The following is a 27,340-nucleotide window of genomic DNA, read 5'->3' as shown; positions in this document are numbered from 1 at the left end:
ATGACTACAGGTTACGTGTGGCATAAGCCGATGACTGCATATTGCGTGCGACAAAAGCCAATAACTGCTCGATTCCCGACTCAACTCGACTCAACTTTGGCATGTACCTCTAGACTCGATTTTGAGCTCAATTTAGCCTGAGAATATACTAAATCTATAGCTCTGATACCATTAAATGTAACACCCCTAATCCCTCTCCGTTGACAAATTAGAGTCATGGGTATTACTAACGAATTAGAACATTTAATTTCATTGCAAGTAATAGGGCAAACTAAATATTAACATCACATAATATATAAACAATGTATGCTAATTTGATATTTCCATAGTCGTGTCTTATACAATTTAATAATGAATCATGTTATATCATACCAATTCAAAGTAAAAGTTACTATTGCAGTCCTTAATATGAGTTTACGGAACCCTAAAAATAGTCTAATTTGAAACAGTTCTAGAAGTTTAGGGTGAAATGTCAAAATGCCTAGAAACAGGGGACACACGGCTATGTGGCCAGGCCGTGTGGAATGCCCTAGACAGTGTGACTTTCTAAGTTAGGACACATGGCCGTGTCCCAGACCGTGTCTCTGCCCATGTAACTCACTGACTTGAGATACACGGCTGTGTCCCAGCCCGTGTCTCTGCCCGTGTAACTCATTGACTTGGGTCACATAGCCGTGTCACAGGTCGTCTGTCAGCCTATGTAGAAACTACGCTTATACTGTTATTCTACACGTTCAAGGCACACGTCCGTGTGTGTTTCATGTGTGTGATATACGGCTTTGTGACAGACCATGTCTCAGGTCGTGTACACCTAAATGTACCTTAAAACTTAAGTTTATCATTTCCTACTTACTTGGGCACTAAACAACTCAATTACCAGTCATTTAACCTATTCAAAACACAATTAAAGATGCTTAAAACATGCCAAAAAAACCATCTTAAGTGCCTAACCAATGTACTCTCATTGGTACCACATTTTATATCATCAAACACACTAGCAAAGCAATCAACCATTCAAAGCTTTCCTTCATGCCAAATTTTACCATAATTGGACTAACACTTAGCTACTTAAGCTACAAAAATTTAAACTAACACATACCATAATATTAAGCTAAGCTATTATAGCAACATAGTCTCAATCACTACCATATTTACATATAATCATCATTTCACTAGAAAACCAAAAAATGACTTCCTAGGTACACGCCATTACAAAATGAAATATCACCACAATTGAGCTCGAAATTAAGGTTGGATGTTGAGTCAACAATAATTTGAAAAGTACCTAGCCTGCGCACGCGGAATAAAACTCAATGGTATTTCTATAATCCGAACAATATAAACTTGATATAAGTAACTAAAATGTAAGAATGCAACAAGTAATGATATGTGAATGTGTTTCAAATCAATAATATAATTTTGCTCATTCCTTATTCACATCTACTAGATTCCACATGTTTAGTACATGACAATGGCATTTGAATATTTCAACTCATGCAAAGGCATGATTTATCTCTTTGATCCATACTTGAATTCATTTCAATATTCACATCTCATTTCATCAATTCATATTTCATTTCCCATCTCATATTCATTTTTCATCCTTTTCATTTCAATATCAAACATATAAATTTATTATTTAATTTTCCCTATTAACAGGATTCAAACTCAGACTCGAACGGATACACGGATCTAACCAACACACCAATTTGACACCCAGTGCCTTATTGGATAAATCCAAAGTAATAACCACGTCAGGCGCTATATAAATTGACACCCAATGTCTCATCGGTTAAACAAAAGCAAATTGACACCCAATGCCTCATCGACTTGAGGTTGAAGAAATCCCTGAACTCTTCCTATCGTATGACATGCCATCTATATCCAACTCAGCTCGAAACACTTAATAGGGTTCCATTTCACTTTTCAATGCAACCAATGTCTCAATTTCATATATACACCTTATCACATATAGTCAATTCAATATTCATATAATCAACATATTTCATAATATACAAAGTCAATCCATTTCAAATCAACTATGAATTCAATTCAATCCCAAAGTACCAAAGTACTTACCTCAAATGCTTACCTTATGCAAACAATTAAATACACAACAATCTACTATTTAATTTGGATTATAGAAACACAAACCGAATATTCCAAGCTATTCGACTTCAGCCTTGTCTTTTCCCTTCTTACTTAAGGGTTCTAGAATGACGTTTTCTATGGAATAAAATAATTAAAATAAATTAATAACATACCACTCAATTCACAAGAATTTCAGTTTTTCTACTATATTTTGCTTAATCCTCAATTTAGTCCCTAAATCGAGACTAATTTTAATATCCATATGTAACTTCAAATTTTATACTAATTTCACTCTAAACTAAATTTAGCTCCCTATTTTCCAATTCCACCCCTTAATTTTGAATTTTTCTCAATTTAGTCCCTATTACTCAAAATCAACAATTAATTCCACAATTTACTCATTTTCCACTTTTAACTTAAAAATCTATCTATTTAACCCCTAATGCTTAAACTATTCAACAATAGTAACATCTAAAATCTTAAACAATACTAAAAATTGCAACATGGGTCGGCTAGCCCTAGGTACCTAGATTCCAAAAACGTAAAAATTATAAAAAATAGACTAAATTGCACTAAACAATTGAAGTTTGAAGGCCTAAAACCCTTATGTGCCGTCCAAGCTTTTTCTTCTCCTTTTTTTTTTCCGAAATTGCATGTAAAAGAGTATGTTCATTCTCTTTCATGCCACTTTCTTCATATATTACTTATTTTGTTTTAATTTCATTCATTATTATATTATAATATATACATTAGATTCATTTGATTTATTATTATAACATATACATATCTATACATATAGTAAACATAACATTAATTATTTTAACCCATGATTGTCCACTTTAAATGAAACAAAGGTATAATTGCTACTTTAGTCCCTTTAATTTATTTTAATCAATAATTCAACTTTTAGCTCTTACGCGATTTAGTCTTTGTGCCACAATAGTTCCTAATTTATGCAATTTACCAATCCAAAATTTAATTCACTACTAAACTAACTTCATAAATATTTAATAAAAATATTTACGGGTTCGATTTATGGAAATGAAGTCCCGAGCTTCACTTTCCGACACCCCTGATTATCGGGTCGTTACATAATTATATTGTGTGCCAAAATGATTGGTAATCATTACATTTATAAGTAATTCAATGTAAGCCTAATAATTCCATTTGAACTTATTAAGCATTTGTATGCTTACTCTAGTTTTTTCCCTTGTAGATCGTTATCGTGCAGAACTTACAAAGTTGGATCAACGCGGAGTTAACACTATCATCAAGATGGTAGAATTGTGTCTATTTTGAGTTTAGACATTGTGGCATGTATATAAGGGTACCTTGTTGAGTAAATGGCCATTTTGAGTTAGTTTTTGTATGGTAAATGTGATAATGGTTAAATTTGAATGCTTAACATGGTATTTAACTTATAGTTGCATGATTTGGTCAAGGTTGATGCCTTTGTGAATGAAGATTATAAGTCTTGTATGGTTTAATATGTTAAAGGTAGCAAGTGAACTAGTTGAAATAGCCAGGTTGATGAATGCTTAGAAATGGTAAGTTTGAATGTTAAGCATGATACATAGCTTAGTGAATGCTTTGCTTGGTTCATGTTTAGTTAGTTCCTTAAATTGCTTAGTTCTTAGTTTGCGTAATGATACCTATTTGAATTGGTAAATGAACTATTTAGATATGAATGGTTGAATTGGAAATTGAATATGCTTACATGAATAATATGTTTAGTGTGTTATTTTCAAAGGTTGGTTCCAGAAGATATAGACTTGTTTTAGCTTAAATTGTATTGTTTTGGCATATGAGGAATTGGTATATGAACGGATATGATGATATATTGTGTTGGGAAACACTTAAATTAAGTACCAAATGTGCATTTTTGCAAAAAAATAGAGACAGCATTACGATCATGAGTCCCCGACGTCACAACATCATCCAATAGTGAGTGGCATCACAAAATAGATATAAATGTCATCTCAATGTAACTCAATGAGTTCACAATGTCACTGTGAGGAAATTATGAAGTTGCGACATCGGCCCGAAATTTTTAAAACTTTATAATTTGGTCTTAGTTCATTATCGGGTTAGTAAAAGAGCTTTCTAAGCTCGTGTGGGACTAGAAATAATTGTATAACATATTATGAATGTGAATGATACTATTTACATGTGTGAACAAACAAATGTTGCAAAATTATTTATGGTTGCTCGGGTAATGAATGTAGCATCTTGCAGCTCAAACTCAACAATTGGGTTGGGTGAGGAATGTTACAGTACATGCAGTTGCCTAGTGATTATTGACAGTTATTATAGTGGTGTATATAAGTTGTTCAGTAACACTCGTCAATAATAACTTTTCAATCATCAATACAAAACTTTGTTGGTTTTATACTTTCTTGTTCATCTTTTTAAGCTACCAAACAACATTTCGTGGTTCAATCTTGAATCTTATTTGTAACTAATAATCCTATATGAAGCAATGAATGTAGAGAATTCAGATGCAATGATCATTTAAAGGACTAAAAGGATAATTTATACAACTCAAAGATGGTATGTATTTGTTTTTCAATTAATTAAATGTATTTAATTTGTATTTAGAATTCGTAAACACCGTAAAAAAGAACAACCACAAAACTTGGATATTAATTATAAAACGAACATGAAAAAAATATATTTCATTATGCGGTTTTCAGATAAAGTATATAAATCAATCTATTTATAATATGACAATATCACGTGAGACATATGGAAATAATAAAATTAAGATGTTTTTAATTAAACTAATTTTTTATACTATTCGCAAGACGTTCCAAATTATTTATGAAAATTAGATCTTCCAAATTAAAGAAAAAAATTTGAGCTAATAATTGCATTTTGCATGATTTATATTACTAAAATTATATTAAAATTGAATACCCAACTTGATTTCAATTTTTATTATTTTTGAGCTTTGACTTATACCGTAAATTTGATACTCTTTACAATATTGGTTTCTTTCCTAATTCGGAGTAATAATGATCATTATTAAAATTAGCCATTCAACATTATTTCAATTTTTAACGTAGAGCATACTATATTAAGATTTAAGTTCGAATTTTAGAGACAACATTATTAGGAGGGATAGTCACGACTCTCGAATATGAATTATAAAAGAAAGATAAAATTTATATATTGATTTGTTCTCCACGTATCCTAGTATTATAGTGAAAAAGTGTTAACCATTTAACTATGTCAACAAAGACTACTTTCAATTTTATGTCTCTACAATTCCATGGGATTTTGTGGTAGGTCAATGCAACATTTTGTTTAAAGCTATTAAGGCTAAAGATCAACCATGGGAACCACAAGTTTTACGCCACATCGCTACCTTCTTCTCCCAATTCGCTTAGAAATGCTAATTATATTGGGTTAACTTTGGTTTACTATGTTGGTTAAGACACAATAAATTTATAATTCTTCTTAAAATAATATAATAGATTATTAATGTATCAAATACTTATTCAGCAAATATTATTAAGAGTAATGTCAAATTAAAAATAAATTAAAAACACAACAAATTGTTAATATCAGTGACTATGACCATATATTAACAAAAGAAAAAAACATAGTCACCATATTATAATTTTAAAACGTAAATTATAAGTGACTAATAGTTTAGTAGAAAAGAGTAGTTAAGAGAAGGTAGTTACAACCATCTGCATTCTAAGAGCAGGCCAACCAATCAGTTGAGGAACAAATAATGTCATCAACACTGGTTTCATGCCGGTCTCTCTTTTCAACCTTCAAAAACCATTAAAATTAAGCAAAGCAATCTTTATATCGATCACTCACTGCATCTTTTGACTCATTGGATTAGATGAACTCCTTTTTTTTCCTATTGGAAATGAATCATTCCAATGTACCCTTTAAAAATCTTCCATGACTTCAACATTAGAAAATTTACATGCAACTCTAGTCCTACAAACAAATCCAATCCCTACCGCTTAATCCCAGTCTTGTCACACCAATTAAATGTTAGACTGCAAATCTACCCTAATTTGTTTTTTCTTCATCTACCAATTCAACAGATTTGCTAACTTATCTGGATGCAACTCGGCAGAGGCTCCCATCTGCTACTGACCTTGGAATGGTTGTTGCGATCACCAAATCATCCAGGTACCTGACATGATTCAACGATTCCAATTTAAGTTTCAACAAAAAAAAAAAAACTGCAGAACATCATCTGAATGCCGCTCTGCCTCATCAGCCATAATTGCAGGAGCATCATGTCCTGTATTGATTCTATTATCTTGCAACATAACTTTCTTATCAGAAGTTAATGTTAGTGAATATGGTTTCAATTCAAAGTCAAAAGTTTGTCATGCATCTATACTACGCTTCTCATTAAGTAAAGTCACCCCATTCGATTCCACTTTATATTCCTAGATGGGACTATGCTAAAACAGATATCAGCTTTTAGAGAAGAAACAAATCTATTGAGAAAATGTTTTGTATTCTTTTTACTTACCTTTAATCAGTCCACAGATGGAGTTTATATACATTGATAAGAGTAACTGCTCTTAACTGCATACCTGACTTAAGGAACAGACTTCTTCTAACAAACTGCATACTTAATTAACAAACAAACAGCTTTAAGCTAGTAGCTCTATCCTCTAACAGACTGACATTAATCCAAACTGGTAACTAAATTGCTCCTTATGCAATCACCAGTCTGCCCATGAACCTAGACAGTTTTACTCGGGAGACCTTTTTAATTAACATGACATTGAGAGAGGGCACCATGTACTTCCTCAGAGAATTCGGTCCTAAGTCGTAACACCAGTTTGCATCTCAGCCATTTGAGATTCATCAGCTCTTGTTGCCACCATATTGGGACAGATAGGAGGGGTCGTCTTACGGCAGACATGACACCTAAATCCAATAATATTGATTTTGTTCTCTGAATTAAGTCCATAAGCATCCCCATGAAACCATTCTGCATAAATTAATTGAAATGAATATTAGGAAACAGTTAATTATAAAGAAGGAAATTTTCAATCATCGACCGTCGCTGTTTATGATAGGCAGTAGCCTACAAAGAGAACTGATAAAAATGCTAAAAGTTTATTACCTTCACAAATTTCACATGCAACAGAGTTTGAATTAGATGCATATCCTGATTCACAACAAAGAAGACATCTGGGTTGATAAGGGAAGACAGACATATGTTCAGATAGAGCAAAAAGCATTTTTCTTTGAAATTGCATCACCAGTTCATCATCTGGCTTACTAGACGACAACCCAAGACAATCAAGCCAGTAACTATGGTAAGCCCTTGTTCTCTTCTTCTTCCAAATACTTTTCTTTATCTTCTGAGGTGCTTTCTTCTTTGGTTTCTTTTTGCCTTTCTTGCACCTACCAGGCTTTTTCTTTTGCAAAGAAATATATTTTAGTTTCCCAGGTGAACGGCGCAGTGGCACAGCAGCAGCAACCTTTTTATCCTTCCGTACCCTCAGTGACATTCGTACTGCCAGTGATTTTTCATTGGCTCTTTTACACTTCTGTTGCAGTTTTTATTTTTTGTACTTTTTGTGCTGGTCTTTTGCCCTTTGTATCACCCTTTCCTCTTTTGATGACATTTCCCCCTCTTTTTGCATTGACATTCAAGTTGCCACCCTGGCATCTGTGCCATGTCTATGTGTACTCAGCAATGATTGCTACAGCAGATTTTCTAACATGCCTCTTACGAAAAAAATCCTGGAATTATAACAAACTAATCAGAAATGTGAAATATTATGTGAAGGAAACCACATGTGAAGATAGACTCATGAAAGTAAATACCATCAAGCACACAGAGCATAACTTAGTAACAACAAATCAAGACTTTAAGCACAAGACAAAGGCACTTTGGTACAGAAGAGCACCACTTGCAATACTGACAGCAAACAGCTTCCCTGCCAATTTGATAAAAGAAACAAAGTCAAAAACATAGTTAATTCAAAGAAAATAGTAAAGAACTACTAAGTATGAAAATAAGTAAGCTGAACATCTATTCAAACCAAAAAACTATCTCTAGTTCAGATAAAAAACGAACTTTAGAAGTTCTCTATCATTTCTCTTACTAGTGCTGAAACAAGATTGGGTAAACTAAAAAGTTCTATTCCCGAAGGAACGATCCATCCCGAATTCAGTCAATGCCATTATCTTGTGAAAGGGTACTGATTTATCAACAACAGCGAATCTGGACCAAAAAAATAACACCAAGCACTATTATGCTCTAAAAACTAACACAACATATCTTTTAAGCACCTTTTTCCTTTTCAGTCTTCCTGGTTATTAGTTTTGTGAAAATAAGGATAAGATGGACATCATATTTGAGACGGAATCTTAGAAACAACAGTTCAGTTCCGTTATAACTTTCCTCCAATATCATGAAACTAGAAACGATTAGAAACACCATGCTGTCTCTCTCTTCAACCCAGCCACCTTCTCCATATCTTTAGCTCTTAACAGCCTCAAATCCCAATCGTTCCATCTTTTAATTTTGTCATCTTTCCCAGGAAACACAACCAGTAAGCCTGATTTTTATTCTTTTTTTACACTAGTTGATGACTCAACAACAGCTCGCCATGCAACAGATTTGCTTCTCTTTGCCAAGTCTGAACTCTCAGGATACAGTATGCCGGGTATCTTTTTGCCTCCAGCTGCAGAATTTAAACTTCAAAGAAATCCAGAATCATTGACTTTTTTATATATCCAACAAGAAAGCTTAGAAGGACAAGAGGGAATAATGCAGACCTTGCCTAGCAGCCTTGGAAACCAATGAGCGCGGTAAAACCTTTCAGTTGAACAACTGACGAGAAACCATGCCACCCTTCCACCGACAAATACCTGGTCTTACAACAGGATTAGAAGTAGGGTTACTTTCAACATCATTGAAGCTGCCCCTTTTCTTGCAATCGCATGCTTGGCAGATCCACGACTTGAAGCAATCACAATATGAGAAGCTGAACCCATAGTGCCAGCAGAATCCACATGTTTTGTCCAGTCTGTTGAAAGAGCAAGATGATGCAGAGTTGCCTCTAACTGTATACCCATTGTGGGATTAAGAATATCAGAAAAGATAGAGAGTAAGCTCTAAGTAGTATAATCTAGATCACTGGCCAAAGTTATATTCTTGAAGTGGTTATTGTTGATAAGTGACTAGTAACTAGATCAACTAACCCATTCAAAGAGCTAAGGTGAGAAGCTGAGGTGGCAAAACCTAACAACCAAAAATAGCCCATCTAACCTTCTAAGAATCTAGACTGAACCCGATCAAAATTCACTAAAAAACTTAAAAAGGTTCAAACTTGATCCTAGCCCAAAACCCAAACTATTAGAACCTGATTAGTATTTGCTTTCACATAATAATGAGGAAAAGAATAGAAACACAAATACCTGATCAACCTAACCCCACCTAATTTAACTTCAAAATATCACTGATCTAAGTGGAAAACTGTCAAAATATCACTGATCTAAGTGGAAAACTGTCCAAAAAGTCAAAAACAAACCCAACACAAACCGACTTTAACAAATTTCATTTCACAGCAATCAGCATTGTGCGCGCGCGCGCGTGTGTGTGTGTGAGAGAGAGAGAGTGTGAAGATATTAAAGAGGCTGAGTTACACTCAGCAGCAACATCTAAAACAGACTGGTTGTAGCTTCGATCAGTTAGATATTAGAGTGATGCATATAAACTGCTACGTTGAAGCCCTAAAAACCAAATTCATAAAACTTAATAAATTTTGCCTGAAATAAATAGAAAGTACTTACCGTTAGCAATAATTGTTTAACAGATGCAATACCAAATTCCTTGACAATGCTTTTATGCCAGATCTTCATGTATTGTGGATTCAGCCATTGACCTGACAGAAGCCCATGCAAACGATTTTCAATGGCAAATATATGACATATATGGCCCTTCTTATTCCACTTTGACTGAAGGTCAACCATCTCACTTTTTGAAACTTCCTGAATAGAACCTGAAGTAATTTTAAACAAGTAATCTGTATCATCCATTGGATATCAACAGGAGAAGCACCACCCACAATTTTCTTTGCGAGCATCTACGTATAGATTATGAATGTCCGGCCAATGAAATCTGTTGGGTTTCTTCATAATAACTTTCATCTGCTTTGCAATTATCATCTCCACAGATTCTAGGGAGTCTTCATTTGTCTTTTCTGATGGTTTACGCATTAACATTCTACAACTAATGAGGCAGTTTCGGCAAAACTATAATAAGTCACGTAGCTGATCGCAGGCAGTATTTGTGATGCATCATTTTGCATTTATCACACAAGGAGTTCTCTGAGATGCTAACTTTGTCATGCTAGCTTGCTAAGCTTCTAAGTTGTTAGATAGTAAAGAACTGTCTTCTAGAGTTGCACGTTTCCCTGGAAACTCAGATTGGTTTGAGTACTCAATAGACCCCTGTTTCTGAAAGTTATGAAAGACTGAAGTCTGAACCCATTTGCATTGTTTCAGCTGACCCTTCAGAACTCAGATATGGGATTTCTGTTCCAGCCACCAAATCCAACATGTTAGCAGACTCTGTAACCTCAATATCAAGATGACCGGAATTTTCAGCAACTTCCTTCTCTTCCGGCTTTCCAGCATCAGCAGTTTCATTCTTTATCTCACATATTTCTGCAGAAGCCACAGGTGGCAAGGATGAACTAACAGTAGGAATTTGGCCCTTTCTAAGTGTCTCTGAACAGGCTGAATTCCAAGAGTCGAAGTTATTACTAGCACACCATTGGAGCCAACGGCTTCATCCCACTGCTTGCTAATAGCTTTTACCATGTCATTATAGTGGCACGAAGATTTTAGCACAACGAGTAGAAAGTTGAGGTCATCTCTGTGGTAGTAATTCAATGAGCTTTCAGCATCAAATGAATCTAACTTGCAATTTCAACAAGACAATGTCAATAACAATAGAGGCAACAACAAATTGAAAAGGTCATTAACCTGTACACAGGTAACCTTTTGTGCCCATTTTAGCAAATAAAATACAAATACTCTATGCTAATGCAAAACAGAAAGGTTAACCAGTAAAACAAAAAGTTGGAGACTACATAATAGAGGAAATTATAGAAGATAAGGAATATGAAGGAAAATCCATTCCACTCCTTCCAGATTCCCTACATTTCTACATGAAGCATAAATTTGTTAATTTGTAGAATCTACTCCCTTGAATTTTCAAATTAATACAATATAAGCCTTTCATAAAGAACTTTGAGTAATGGAATGGACGGTAATAATGATCTGCAAGTTTTCCTTAACCATAATTTTCTTAAAGGAACCTTATAAGCATAAATAGTAACTTAACACTATTTCCTACTCACTCCAAAATATTTGGAGGAAGAGTTGAATTTTTTTTAATTTTAAATTTCAAACATTCTAGTGAAGCAAGAGAGAAGATTTTACATCAGTGGCACCCAACATCTTCGTATAATGATGGGAAACTGATGTTTCCATGTAGTATTAGATGAAGGCAATAAATGTTTGTATCCTGCTTAAGACACAATGGAGCCCGAGAAAAACAAAGATTGGGTAAAATAGATGACAACACCTTCAAAAATGGACACAAACAACAGGGAGAAACCAATTCTTTAGGAGCAATAGACCGAAGCAAGTTGACTTTTACTATATGACCCTATATAATATTCCCAACAGTTAATTAGTTCATTTGAAAGAAATATCATCATGGATAAAACCCTAACAGGGGATAACTATTTTTTGGACATGGCCATAAGTATTTAAAATCTAGTACTTGAGATTCCTAAAATATTTTACTCTAAAATGTCCCAAACTCTTGAAGTTGCCTTCTTCCTGATTATAATTCATAAATGTTCAAAATTAGAAGAACAAGCTACGCTTTCCTTTTTATTTTATCATTCATATAGAATCATGGTTAAAATATAGAACCATGCAGACCATCAACCAGCAGATTTTATATTGACAACGGCAATTCCGAAAAAGATCTTCTATGGGCGGGAACAACATGAAAATGTCATTAATAGTAGGTATGGTTGTTAGGGAAGTGTCCACTTCTCTATCACTGGAATTGTTAAGCAAAAGTTTACAAATTTGAATATTGACAATTTATTGAATAGTTTGAATGGATTGAATGGATTGTGTTGATAATATAAAGGATATTTAGTCCAACAATGAAAGTCATATTATTTGGGAATCTCATATTAAAAATCGGATCGAATTGTCACCTAAGTCAATCTCTTATAAAATGGAGATTTGGATTGGATTGTAACTATACGTGATTAGCTGTCAAGAGTCCATTATTGATTTATTCTCTATTATTATATTGTAAACAATTTATTGTATTGCTATTTTAATGGAATTGTTATAGATCTTCGATGTTAGCAAGTCTCAAATAAAAATCTATTTAAGGAAGAGACTTGTATAGGTTTGAATACGAAGAGTTTTTAACATATATCTTGTTCAAATTAGAGAACTTTAGGAGTGCAAGTTGTTAGTAAAATCTATTGTGTTGTTAGAGTTCATAGGGTACTTAGTGATGAGAGTATTGTTCTTCAATGTTTGAAAAACTAAAATATTTCTAGATGATCAAATCTTTTGAACTCTTTCTTCATGGATTAGCCCACAAGTTTCACTTTTTTATTTTTAGCTTTTTCTTTTTCTTTAGTTTCTTCCCTCAATTTTTTGATATTCGAAAAACTAAAATATTTTTGAGGACTCAAAAGGAAATAAAAATATAAAGAAAATTCAATGTTAGGCTGTCGAGATATACAAAAATAAAAAAAACTACTTGAAAATATAAATAAGTAGATAGTTGCAAGTGGGATCGTATCTATAGGAATCTATGATAATTTTATATAAATAAAAGGTGGTTTTAAAATTAAAATAAAGTAAAAGGAGATTATAAAATAAAAGAAAAGAAAATCAATGAGAAGAAATTCTAGTCAAATGTAAAATCTTTATTTGATTCATAAATTCAATCATCGACGCAAAGATAACTTTAATGCCTTTAATAAATTAGTTCTAGTTGCCGACTCAACAACGGACAATCAATCTCTCATTACTTGTTCGGTAACCAAAAGGTAGCTCGTTTGAAATTACTTCCCTAACCGATAAATAACTCTACAACTCAGCGTCCAAGATTTAACTTATTAGCAACATTAACAATGAGATAGACTTAATTCTAACTAACAAACTCACCTCAATGAGGTTCATCTAAGCTAAATCACACATTCACACCACATAAATGTAAACTACGACATAAATGAATTATGTAGTTTGTAACAGCTCGATTTACAACAGTGTCGGAAATAGTAGCTCCGAGGCCATGAATCTGATGATGGAGTCAGTAAATATTATTTATTAATATTTACAACCCTGTTATAGTGTTTTATTAATTGTTAATTGATAAATTCGGTTAGTAGGTTAGAAATTATGTGTATGGACTAAATCATAAGAATTAGCGAATAGTTAGTTAATTAAGTTTATAATAATTGATTATGGTTTGAGGTGGTAAACAACCACTCCTACATGTTTTTGTCGGTTGTGTCAATGTATGGTATAGGCACTTGTTAATTTTCATTGAAGGATGAAAATTATAATGTTTGGTGATATAGATGGTAGTGGATGGAAAGAAAATTTCAATTTCATCTTCCTCCACCGAAAGCATTGTTCTCTAAAGAAGAAAACTTTAAGCATTCTTAAGCAATTGACCTTGCATGTAAGTGAATTTGAAGTCTATTTTGTAAGAATATTATATTTTTATGATCCTTGTAACTCAATTTAGTTAACTTGCATGTCTAATTCCGAAATTGTTAAAGTTGAAAAGCTGTAATTAATTAAATGAATGTGTTAACGTTTAGATCAAGAACCAAATCAACCCATTGATAACAGAGGAAAAGGAAAACTATAGTCTCTGATATTTTGTTTTGTTGTTATATCATGTAAATTCATAGGGTGTTGTTATGTTCATTTATGATATGTTTGAATGTGAATGTAAATGGAAAATGTTAGTAAAATTGTATTGATAAGGTGTTGATCAGAAAAAAAAAAGTGTTGTTATGTCTATGGAACCCGAATGAACCAAAGATACAATTTGCATTCTAATAGAGGTATTTATGCGCCATATGGGATAGAAGAGAGATGTGTAGAAGATGAAGGAAGCTTACTAAAGTTTTCTGGAATCTTGCATTTGTTGTGGATTTCCAAATTTAAGCTCTTTTGAGCAAACTGGCGTGTTATCGGATGGTTACCCGCGTACCCCTTCTATTCTTGTGGGTTCATCGAGCTGAATGTTTTCCCAATGGAAAGGTTGGTGGTAATGGTTGTACGAATGGAAAAATGTTTTATATCTCAAATAATATTCTCACCTTGCACATGTGGAATATGTTGACAAGATAATAATTTTTAGTTAAGTTATATTTATGTATACGAATGATCTAAAAGGTGAGTTTAATATTTTAAAAACATATGAACTTACTAAGCATTTTAATGCTTACTCTGTTTATTCTTTCCTTGTTATTTGTAGTTGAATTTTGGCAGAACTCGACAAACGAATCAATTCACAGCTTGCGTTATCTAGCTCTTGTTTCAGTAGATTTATTTTAAAATTCTACAATAAGTCAAGTGGCATGTATATAAGGTTTAAGTGGTATAAAGGTCTATTTTTGTCAGTGAATGCAATATAAACGATGATGATATGCATATATATGCATTCATGATGCTTGTTGAGTGTTTGTTGTAGACTATTAGTACAATTGAAATGGAAATGTATGCATGTATCGAATGTGTTATTTAGGTTAAATGGCGGACCTTATAAATAAAATGTTAGATAGATGGTTTAGGGAGAAATAATATGCGGACTAAGTAAATTCAATAGTTGGCATATTGACTAATGGCGGGCCAATATGATGGAAATGTTTAAACGGGTGGTCATGGTGTACAAAATAAGTTCAGAGATATGGCGAACCATCTTCTGTGTTGATTTGGCGGATAGCCATTTGGCGAAGCGGTTACTTAGTGGTAACATATTTTGCGGACTTTTTCTAATGGATAAAATTGGCGTATAAAAAATAAAATAAAATAATAATAATAATAATTTCCATTGTATTTTTAAGCATGCTTAAATTTATTGAAGTTGTTAGTGAACTAGATCGATCTCATAAAAGATATCACCCCTACTTTATGTTTGTGATTTAAAAGAATTTTTAATAATGGTTTTCTTGATTATTGTACATGTGAATGCCTCTGTTTTATTGTAGCATCCCATAACTAGGCTCCGATGACCCGACCGGGTAATGGGTGTTACACAGTTTGCCATTGGTATTAGAATGAATTAAATAATTACGGATTTAACTATTCTAATTGACAAAACAACCATTCTAGGCTATCAAATATCGTCTAGACATTCAATAAACCTAAGTTATTGAAGCGCATGAATACCAAATGGCAAACCTAAGTTATTCAAAATAGAAGATGCATGAAAACCAAAGACCAAAGAAGAATTTAAGCGCAAATTAAGTCTTATGAATTTATTAAATCAAATTTCAATAAAACCTTCAACTAGAAAATGAAGTTTAGCAACTCATAAAGAAATAAGGCACAAACAAAACAAAATTAAGAATGACTAGGTTTAAGTCTCCCCTAATTTTAACCAAATAATGTCTATTTATAGGGAAAATTAATATAATGGAGAAAATACAAAAGTGTCATTAATTAAATAAAGCTTAATGACAAATTTGGACACTAACATTTACATGTTTTGTTAAAATGACCTTAATTGTACTTTTGAGCCTTTTTTGGCCATCAACCTTTGTTTGTTTTTTTTTCAACCTGCTTTCTCTAACAGATTTGATGAAAGTACTCTTAAAAAATTTAACAGGATGATGTGAAATATTTTTAATGAGATATAATTTATTACTTAGATAATCCAAAAAGATAATTACATGTGAAAAATAATAAAATAAATAAATCATACATGAAATTAAAAATATTTCACATCAACCCGTAAACTTTTTTTAACAGTACTTTTATCAAATCTGTTAAAAAAGTAATTTGAAAAAAAAAGAATAAAGGTTAATGGCCAAAAAAGGCTCAAAAATATAAGTAGGGCCATTTTGACAAAACATGTAATTGTTAGTGGCCAAATTTATCATTAAGCCATTACATAAAGCTGAACTTTTCAAGATATTTTGGCAATTTTTGTGTCAAACTTCCTGAACATTTTTGGAGGTCTTCTTGATGTCTTTTGGCTTCAACTATGAAATAACTTTAGCTAGAACTTTCAATCCCTTTGACTTGGTATATTATGCGTCCAAAAGATATCTATAGCTCAAGTTATAGTCAAAATATTAAAATTTCACTGTGTTGAAAGTCCAAATCGTAAAAATTTGTCAAAATAAACATTAAGCTCATTTTTCTCTAATTATTCCCTAAATTAAATGTTAATAAAATATAAGTATAAATGATATATTTAAGAACATAAATAGCATAATTCAATGCGAGAAATATCACAAATAAATAGAGAAATTATGCACTTATCAAATTCCCCCACACTTGAACCATGCTTGTCCTTAAGCATGAGACTAATGCAAATGCATATGGGACCTAAAGAAATATTTAACTCAAATCGGAAATTGAAAATATTATTATATACCCATGAAACAAGAAAAGATGTTTTCATGGATACAATCAAAATTATATATGCTTAACAAAATACAGTAGTGACAATAATTTATACAATTAGAAAGAACTAGAAATAATAAATCTTTGTGCTTGTGTGTGTTTGTTAAAGATATTAGAAAAATTAAGAGAATATTTTCAAATTCTATCATGCTTCCAAAGGCCACTAGGTTTCCAAAATCCACAATTTCAATCAGAGTATAAAGTATTGAACTTCAATTTCACCACAATAATTTTATCAATTAGCATGAGATTAAAACACAATTCGATTAATATAACCATTAAGCTCTATTTTCTTCCTCTCTTTTTTTTTCGAATTTAGGACGATTATCTTTGAACGCGAGTGTAGATGACAACTGAAGCACCTACCTCGAATTACTCGATCAATCAAACCTAAACAATCTTTGACTTTACTCATATCTACATCAATAGAGTATACTAAGAAACACCAAAATTTTGAAGGTGAAGTAAATGACAGCCAAACACACACCCTAGTTATTTAGTCAGACCACTAGTTCTTTTCAAAGCTCATAAAGTAGATAGTAGAGTAACCAATTGTAACAACCCGATAATCAGGAGTGTCAGAAAGTGCACTCCTAAGACTCCGTTCCCGTTACAAAGCTAGTTGTGTAGTTAATTAGGTTTTGGTTAAGTGAAATTGTATGAATTAAGAGTAATTAGGTATAAGGACTAAATTTCATATAGGGTGGAAGTTGAATTATAGATTAAAGAAAAATTAAAGGGACTAAAGAAGCAATTATGTCATTGTTCTTTAATGAGGGGGCAGAAGGTAAGATATTTATAAATTTAATATTTATTATAATAAAATAAGTTTGCTTAATATTTAAGTACATATATTATAATAATAAACTAATGTATAATAAAATAAAATAAGTAAATGAATAAAAAAAAGAATAGAAAGCTAAAGCCAAACGAAAATAGAAAGGAAAGAAAGAAAAAGAGAAAGAAAGACGCAAGACTTAGGGACTTTTAGGGTTCAAAGCTCAATTGGTTAGTCAATTTAGCCCTTTTTTTTATAATTTTTATATTTTTGAAATCCTGGTGTTAAGTACTACCCGACCCATGTTGAAATTTTAGCAATTATTGAGTTTTTAAGTGTTGTTAATGTTGAATAATTTTAGTATTAGGGATTAAATTGATAGATTTTTAAATTGGAAATGAAAAAGGATTAAATTGTAGAATGAATTGTAAATTTTGAATAATAGGGACTAAATTGTGAAAAATTTGAAATTTAAGGATTTAAGTGAAAATAGGGAGTTAAATTTAGTTTAAAGTGGAAATTGTATGAAAATATAGAATTAATTGTAAAGAATAAAAAATAGTCTCGGTTTAGAGACTAAATTGGAAATTAGGCAAATATTGAGTCAAAATTGAAATATTCAATATGAAATTGAATTGGGTTGTATTGATGAATTTTAATTGTTTTAATTTCGTAGCTAACATTGTACCGGAATACTCGACTAAAAAGGGGAAAGATAAAGTTGACATCGAATAGTTTGGAATTTCTGGTTTATATTTCTATAATCCGAACCTAGTTGTTAATTGTTGTATTTTAAATTAATGTATATGGTAAGTGGTTAAGGTGAGCATATGACACTTTGATTATTGAATTGATTTAAAGTTGATTGAATTGAATTGAATTGAAATGAATATATGTGTTAATATGAAATTTGGATATTGAATATTGGTTGTATTTGGAAAGTGAGTTAATATGAAATTTGGATATTGAATATTGGTTGTATTTGGAAAGTGAAATTAAACTCTATTAACTGTATCAGACTAGCCAGATATAGGTGGCATGCCATAGGATTGGAAGAGTTCAGGGATTTCTTTGACTTCGAGTCGATGAGGCACTAGGTGCCAATTTGCTTCGGTTTAACTGATGAGACATTGGATGTCAAATTTATATAGCGCTGGGCACAGTTATTACTTCAGATTTATCCGATGAGGCACTAGGTGCCAAACTAGTGAGTTGGTTGGATCTGTGTATCCGTCCGAGTCCGAGTCGTGTTAATAGGGGTAATTAAATAAAATGGTACTATGATTGATATTTGATGATATTGTATGTGAATTGAAAATGGAATAGTGAATTGAAACATGAAAATGAGACACATGAATTATGTATTCATGAATTGGATGTTATTATTGTTTCAAATGACTTGTGGATCAAATTGTGTAAAGCTATTATATAGCAAGTGATGGGAATTGAGTATGGTATAAAATGATGTAATTATGATTTGAGTATTGAATGATTAATGCTATTGTATAAATAAATGTGGATTTTAAATATTCAATTGTGCTTAATATTTAATTGTGCCTATTATATTATTTTGTCTTTAAATATTCAAATTATAGAAATGCCACTGAGTTTTACTCAGCGTATGATTTTGTTTTCCGTGCGCAAGTTAGGTACTTCACTTTATGATCGCCGATTCAGCTTCCAACAATAATCTCGAACTCAAATGTGGTGATGTCTAAATAATAGTTATTTTGTGGATTGAATGTAAATGAGATTATAAGTTTAATATTGGTTGGTTTATACATATAAATATGTGTTTGTTTTTAAAGCCATATTATGGCATGGTAAATTGAGCTAAATCTAGTTAAGTGCATGTGAATTTAATTCTATGTTTAAGTGCTCATGAACAAGGTAAATTAATTTGGATTTGGTATGTTTATAATTTGGATTAAAATGATGCTTTGATGACTTGTTTTGATGATATGAAATGTTTGAAAATTCTACTTGTTTGATCAATAAACTTCGGTAATGCTTTGAAACTCTATTTCGGCGACAAATATGGTTAGGGTTGTTACACCAATTCTCATTCTTATTATCGAAATTATTCAATTAAGCACATTCATCAATATATAGTCCAATACTCAACCTTAAAAGAATTAAAAATTCACATAAATCATTCTTCGTAAGCATGCTTCAAACAAAATTATTTATTGAAAATTCTGAAATCGATTATAAAAGCATATCAATAGAAAAGAACCTTGAATTTAGATCATTTGAAGCATCTATTGTTCTAACAAGCATCCTAACAACATAAATCAATGTCACAACTTCTATATAAAGTCAACATTTAGGTTTTGAAAATATTCATTACAATAAATTTATAAATCTCAGATACAGAGAAAAATAATTCAACATCTCAACAAATGTAGATTTCATGCAAATTACATACATCATGCAAAAATTGAAAAGAAAAAATTAAAATAAAACATGCAAACTATCATCTTAGGAAATGACTCAACCATATTTGCATGTGTTTTTCTTGAATTTAATGAGTTTAGTCTTTGCAGAATAAATTGCCAAAGGGTAAGAAATTTATTTATAATGCTTTATTCTCATAAGCTTATTTACCGCATTTCTCCATCAGATTTTGTACTTTAGTATTAATGGTCTTTTTAGCATGATTGAATACACTCACCTTTAATGTGCCATTCACAATCATAAATATTGTTGGGACCTTTAAGAAATTTGAAACTTCCCTTACATAGAAGTTGTTTATTGCAAAGCTTCGAAAGACTCACATTCTTCTTTCATATGCATAAAATCTTCGATGGGAAGAAGAAGCAAAAGGAGTGAAAAAAAAAAGAGGAAAGAGAAGAGAGAAAAAAAGGAAAGGAATGGAAATAACTTAAAAGAAAATAAAATGAAAAAGTAGTTTTTTTTTAAAGTTTATATGAAGTGGAAGCTTTATATTGGCTAATTATTGTAATAATAGTTTAGGGTTATATAGATAAGAAAGTGATAATTTAATATCACTTCTGAAAAAAAATAGGTTAAGTTTAAAAATAATCAACTTTAAACTATCATATTAAAGTCAAACATTAAACATATAAGAAGAAATATAATATCTATTTCAATAAGAACATCTCCTCTCTAAATGTATGTCTAATTGTGTAGTACAAAAAATATTTAATAAATCTTTCAATCAATCAAATTATGTAGCAAGAAGGGCCTATCAAATAATTCTACTTCAAGAAAGTAGTACAATCATTAGAGTAAACAAGAGATAATAATGGTAACATCAAAATCAATCTTAATGCTAGCATCTCTTGCAAGAATCAACCCATGTAGAGCACTTGGATATTTGTGGGAACTAACCACCCATTTACAAGTGGTATGGTAATAGCTTTCGCTCCTGTAACCTCAAGATTGCCCAAAAAGATCCAACCCAAGACTTCGAAATTTTCAAAGAAACTGCAATTGTAACACGATTATCATGGGTTTAGAGATAAATTACCCCGCACTCAAAATGCCATCTTAAAATTGTGCATTCACGACATCCACCTCATTTGACCAGTCAATAAACTATGGAGTTCTAACTTCTTTGTAACTGGGAAAATATTCCCACGGAAAATATATTTTTTTATTAATTAAAAATATTTCACTTTCTGCTGTTTTCTTCCCCCACATCTGATTCGCACCTAACATCTCTCTTTCCTCCAAACTTCACCACTTTTCTCTCTTGAGTCTTGACAGGGACCCCATTTCTTCATTTACCAAAGAGAAAAATTAAAAAAGAAAGTCGATTCATATTTGATTTTTCTTTCTCTTTTGTTCGTGTTCCTGAACCCTTTGAAACCTTGAATTCAAAGCCAGGCTTAAAATCATTTCTTCGTGCTATAAATTCTTTTTTTTCTTTCTAAAACCCCTCCAAATCTTGTACTCTTGAATTTAAATAAACATTCCCATCTGGATTTTCTTCCTTTTCCCCTCCCTTTTAGTCTCCTCAAATATTCTAGTTTTTCGAATACGAAAAAAAGAGGGGGTAGAAACTAAAGAAAAAGAGGCAAAAATGAGAAAATGGAGTTTGTGGGCAAATCCGTGAAGAAAGAGTTCAAAGGATTTGGTCTTCACTCGGGCACTGTTAATTCCTTTGATTCCTCATCTGGGTTTTTTGAGATCGTTTACGAGGACGGCGATTCGGAGGAACTCGATTTTCATCAAGTTGCTTCTCTTGTCATGGCTGACGGTTCTAACTCAATCCTCGAGCCGAGATCCGACCCTGAGTTAGAGGTTCTCCGTGAGAAGCCGAGGTTGGAAGGCCCAGGAAACGACGCCGTGTTGAGAGGAAAGCTCGTGTTTGTCCAGGTAATGCAAAGCAAGGAACCCTAGCGAGTAATGCAAATGTGAATTTGGATACAAATGCTGATTTAAATGAAGGGTTTCTGGGAATTTGAAGGGAAATAAGAGTGTTGATGGGAATTTGAGTGGAACTTTAGATGAGAAGGGAATTGGGTCTCTCATGGATTTGAATTTAAACAGTAACGGGGATATTGAAATGAAAATTGGGTTTGACTTGAATTCTTCTGGGTTTGATTTGAATCTTAATGATACCTGTTGTAGTAACAATTATCTAAATGATAATAGAATTTCTTGTTCTGAGGGAGAGAATGTGAAGAAGAGGGGGTGTATTGATTTGAATTTGGATGCGAGTTGCGATGTGGATGATAGTATCAATCTTAATTGCAAACCCAAGGGAAGGAATGCAGTTTTGATTTGAATTTAGGGGCTGATGAGGAGATTGACAAAGATGCTATTGATGGTAACTGTGTATGGCAAGTGGAAGTGAGAGAATCTGCCACTTGTGCTGACATACTTAAAGAAACTCTGATAATAGAGCGAAATGATGCAGCGGAGGATGTTTCTAGAAATGAATTGAACAATCATTCAGGTTAGGGTCTGTTGAAGAATCCTTGAGAAGGGTGCCATTGTTCATCAGAATGTTATCAAGGCTGATGATTGTGGTGGAGTTGGATTAGAGGGTGTCCCTGAGTCTGGTACTGCAGTAACTGATGGGTGCAAGTTGATATTGGAAGTTCATTCAAACAAGCTAGTGGTCGAAGAAAGAGAATAAAGCTTGTGAATGCTTGGATTCTTCAACAGAAAGGGTGTTAAGAAGAAGTGCTCGTAGAGTGTCTCTAGAAATCATGTTTCAACACCACCACTGCAACAACATGTGATGTTGCCGGTTTGGCAACATCCCTTCGGTTAGTGCAGTAACAGAGGAAGCCGGTTAGGTTAAGTCGTAAGTGTCTGAAGAGCCTGTTGTCTTCTCCAAAACTGCAACTGCCACATTTCTGAGAATTGAATTTGATGAATTCTACTGATATTTTCTATTTATGCTTGTTTGAGGTCATTTAGTACTTTATTATTTTTAAGTCCCTTTGAGTTGGAGGATTTTGTGACTGCACTGAAGTGCCAGTCTCCCAGCTCATTATTTGATTGTATTCATGTTTCCATTTTGCAAACTCTGAAAAGCATTTGTGTACCTATCCAGTGAAGGTTCTGAGTCTGCTTCTGAATGTTTAAGGTATTTTATTCTTTCAATTTCTTTCTTTTCTTGCCCTTGCCTTTTAATATTGTTTTTTGTTTGCCAGTTACCAGTGTTCAATATTTCTTGTTGATCTGACAATGTAGGAGTCTTAATTGGGGTTTCTTGGACTCTATTACATGGCCCATTTTCATGGTTGAGTATCTGCTCATTCATGGTTCGTGTTGGATTATGGTTTTGATCTTACTAGTTTGAAACTATTCAGATTGACTATTATAAACAGCCTGCATCTGTTAAGGTTGAGATACTCAGGTTTTGTGTGATGATATGATTGAGGTGGAAGCTGTAAGATCTGAGCTTAATAGAGGTCTTTGGCATCTGAGACTGACATGGATTTTGATCGAAATATGAACAATGGGGTTTGCAAGAAGAGAAAAGCTACTAAGGACCTGTCAGGTGGATCTAGCTTTATTGAGGAGATAGTTGATGACACCACTGACTGGAATAGCGATGATTGCTGCCTTTGTAAGATGGATGGGAATTTAATATGTTGTGATGGCTGTCCTGCTGCTTACCATTCTAAGTGTGTAGGTATTGTGAATGCTCATTTGCCAGAAGGTGACTGGTACTGCCCTGAATGTGCAATAGAAAGAGAGAAGCCTTGGGTGAAACTCGTAAATCACTTCGAGGAGCAGAGCTTTTGGGCATTGATCCTCATGGTCGGTTATATTATAACAGCTCTGGTTACTTGTTAGTGTAAGTTTGTTTTACTCAACCTGTAGAAATAGATTATTAGATAATGATCTCTAGTACTGCTTTATTGTTGTTATTGTTGATGAATCATGAATGCATGTCTATATTTGAGTAGGAAGTTCTCTCCTGACTTAATGATGAAGAGTGCACAAAATCTCTCATCTCTCATTTTTTTGACCTATCATTTCCCTCCAATTCTTATTTTATCAGTAATTGTTTAGCAGTTATTAGTAATATTATAACTCTATTGTAAGGCAATAACTTGAATATTTTTTTTTTTATTCTTTTAAGTTAATCCTTCAACCATGGAATCTTCTTGTCATTATCAACATAAGTTTAGTTAGTTATGATATGTGACATGGAGGCATCATGACAAGGCCTGTAGCAGCCATCCTCAACAATTATGACATTTCATGTTGCCTTGACATATGGAAGAATCATTTATTTGACGTGGTTATGATCTTTTTGGGAATTTCTGGTGTCAATATAAAATCTGCTGATTGATGGTTAGCATGCTTCTGTAGTTTTTCATCATTCTTATGGATGATATTGTACACAGTCTTTCACTCAATTTTTTAATATTTCTGTTTGATATAATACCAACTTATATTAATTTTTTTATTAATATATGCATCACACAATAAATGCACATATACATATAACAGAAGGTTGCTGAAAAAAAGGAAACTAGTGCCTTATTTAAATTTTAACTATTATGAATCAAAAACTGGAAAAGGCAATAGAAGAGTTTGTGACTTGCGTAAATAATTTGTGAAATAAAAATGCTAGATTTTATATTCATATGCACATGTCCAGAAAACATTACTGGTTAGAGTTTCATTTCGTTCTAATCAATAGATTTCTTTCTAATAACTATTTGATGGGGGTTTCTTTCGGGTCTTATAGAATTTGAGATTTGGTTTCTTCCTCTGTTTGTGTCCATTTCTGAATGTGTTGGCATTTATTTTCCCAATCTTTGTTTATCTCAATTCATTGTGTCTTAAGCAGATCCAATCATTTATTTCCTCATTAATAAATATGGGACAAAATTTACTTATGTCAGGGTAAATGACTTCTGTTTGTTGTTTCTGATTTGTATTGTTAAACTTGCAGATTAGATTCATTTGATGCTGAATGCCCATCGAATTACTACCATAGAGATGACCTCATCTTTGTATTGATGTGCTAAAATCTTCATTCCAGTATGGTGATATAATAAGCAATTTGCAAGCAGTGCATGTAGCGTAGCTCAAATGGTGCTAGTATATTTGATTCTCTGATCTGCTTGTTAGGACACAAGAATGGTGAAATTCTACTGTTACTATCCTGCACTTTGTCTCTGCAGAATTGTGTGGTAAGGAACGAGACTGCTGATGGCGGAAAACTGAAGAGAAGAATGCTGAAATTCCGTCATCGTATATGAGGTTGCAGAGCACTAACTGTTGATTTGTCTGAACAGAAATCCCATATATGAGTTCTGAAGGGTCAGCTAGAAATGCAAATGGGTTCGTCTTCTTAACTTTCAGACGGATCTTTGAGGTTTAAACCAATCTGAGATTCAGGAAATTCTCAATTTGAAGACATTTTTAATACCAATATTTAATGCTAGGCAAGAAAGCAAGACAAAGTTCGCATCTCAACAAACTCCAGTGTTCTAAATGTAAAAAGAGGTGATGCTTCACAATTGCAGCCTGGGATGGCTACGTAAACCCACTATAGTTTTTGCCCAAACTGCCTCATTAGTTGTAGAAGGTTATTGCGTAAGCCATCAGAAAAGACAAATATGATTCCCTCAAATCGCTGGAGGAGATAATTGGAAATCAGATGAAGGTTATTTTGAAGAAATCTAACAGGTTTCATTGGCCAGATATTTATACCTATACGTAGATGCTCGCAAGAAAATTGTGGATGGTGTTCTCCTGCAGATATCCTGTGGATGATACAGACTGCTTGTTTAGAATTACTTCGGGTTGTGTTCCGGAAGTTTCAAAAAGTGAGATGTGGACTTTCAGTTAAGATGGAATAAAAGGGCCATGTTATAGATGTCATATATCATATATTTCCCATCGAAAACGCTTGAGTGGACTTCTGTCAGGTCCAATGGCTTGAATCCGCATACATGAAGATCTGGCATAAAAGCATTCTCAACGCATTGGTATTGCATCTGTTAAGCATTTATGCTAAGGTAAGTATTTTCTGCAAAACTTAGAAGCTTTTTCACTATTGTCTTTAGGGCTTCAACATAGACTTTATATATGGCTCTAAGATCTAACTGAACCTATAACATTCTGTCTTTATGTTACTGGCTCAACCTCTTTCAAACTTCCATGCGCTTGCACACGCATAATGCTGATTGTTGCAAAAGGGAAAATTTTTTCATAACTGTTATTTCGTGGAAAGCAAATGGTTAGGTCAGTTTGTTTTCTTTTTGGCTTCTATGGACAGTTTTTTCATTAAGATCATTGTATTTTTAGCGTTAAATTGGGTTGCCTTAGGTTGGGCTGGACATTTGGGTTTCCACAAACTTTTTCATATCATTATGCAAAGTAAATATTATCAGGTTCAAATAATTTTGGAGTTGGGCTAGGATCAAGTTTGATTCGTCGAATTTTCAGTGACTTCTTATCTTCACTCAGTGTTTTAGAAGGTTAGATGAGTTAGTTTGGTTATGCTAAGCTTTTACCACCTCAGCTTCTCATTGCTTGCTTAAGCTAGATACAGTCATCTGTCAACTATAATGCTTCAAGCAATACCTTTGGTCAATGATGTAGGTTATACTACTTGGAGCATATTCTCTATATTTTCTGATATTATTAATCTCACAATGGCTGTACAGTTAGAGGCAAATCTGCATCATCTTGCTCTTTCAACCGACTGGATGAAACATGTGGATTCTGCTGTCGTTATGGGTTGCTTCTCATGTTGTGATTGCTTCAAGTCGTGGATCTGCAAAGCATGGTATTGCAAGAAGGGGCAGCTGCATGATACGAGAGTAACCACTTCTAATCCTTCTGTAGGGCAAGTATTTGTTGGTGGAGAGGTGGTAGGGTTTCTCGTCAGTTGTTCAATTGGAAGGTTTTACCCTGCTCTTTGGTTTCTAAGGCTGCTAGGCAAGGTCTGCACTTTTCCTTTTTTCTTCTATGTTTCTGGTTGGTATTGTTACTTAAAAAATGAATAATGATTCTGAATTTCTTTAAAGTTGAAATTCTCAGGTGGAGGCAAAAAGATACCTGGCATACTCTATCCCGAGAGTTCAGATTTTGCAAAGAGAAGCAGATCTATTGCATGGCGAGCTGCTGTTGAGTCATCAACTAGTATAGAACAACTCGCTTTCCAGGTATGACTCCTAATTGCTCTCATGTCTTTTTGTAATAGAGTACTAGCTTGAAAAGTGGATGGAATGTTGATGCCAATCTTCCCCTGTTTATATTGATTGAATTGTAAGAAATGATAGGCTAACTTCATCTTCATGCATTTTACTATTATTT

At 32.9% G+C, this 27,340-nt stretch overlaps 1 protein-coding gene across 3 annotated transcripts; it reads right to left on the bottom strand.

Moving 5' to 3' along the window:
- Window positions 1–5,730: 5,730 nt before the first annotated feature.
- Window positions 5,731–9,226, bottom strand: LOC107954305 (DDT domain-containing protein PTM). Of its 3 annotated transcripts, none has more exons than XM_041117829.1 (4): window positions 8,380–9,226; window positions 7,912–8,024; window positions 7,202–7,827; window positions 5,731–7,066 (listed from the first exon to the last, which is right to left on the bottom strand). In XM_041117829.1, exons 3-4 carry the CDS (start codon window positions 7,590–7,592, stop codon window positions 6,897–6,899), a joined length of 561 nt encoding a protein of 186 aa, XP_040973763.1. In that variant the 5' UTR covers window positions 7,593–7,827; window positions 7,912–8,024; window positions 8,380–9,226; the 3' UTR covers window positions 5,731–6,896. The 3 variants fall into 3 exon arrangements, with proteins under 3 accessions (XP_040973763.1, XP_040973764.1, XP_040973765.1); XM_041117830.1 differs by having other exon boundaries at window positions 7,912–8,788; window positions 8,869–9,226; XM_041117831.1 differs by having other exon boundaries at window positions 7,912–8,774; window positions 8,869–9,226.
- Window positions 9,227–27,340: the final 18,114 nt, after the last annotated feature.

The sequence above is a fragment of the Gossypium hirsutum genome, chromosome A07 (assembly GCF_007990345.1).
Source record: "Gossypium hirsutum isolate 1008001.06 chromosome A07, Gossypium_hirsutum_v2.1, whole genome shotgun sequence".
In the NCBI taxonomy this organism is placed as follows: domain Eukaryota; kingdom Viridiplantae; phylum Streptophyta; class Magnoliopsida; order Malvales; family Malvaceae; genus Gossypium; species Gossypium hirsutum.
Note: the sequence above shows the minus strand (reverse complement) of the source record. Positions and strands in the feature narration are given on the sequence as shown.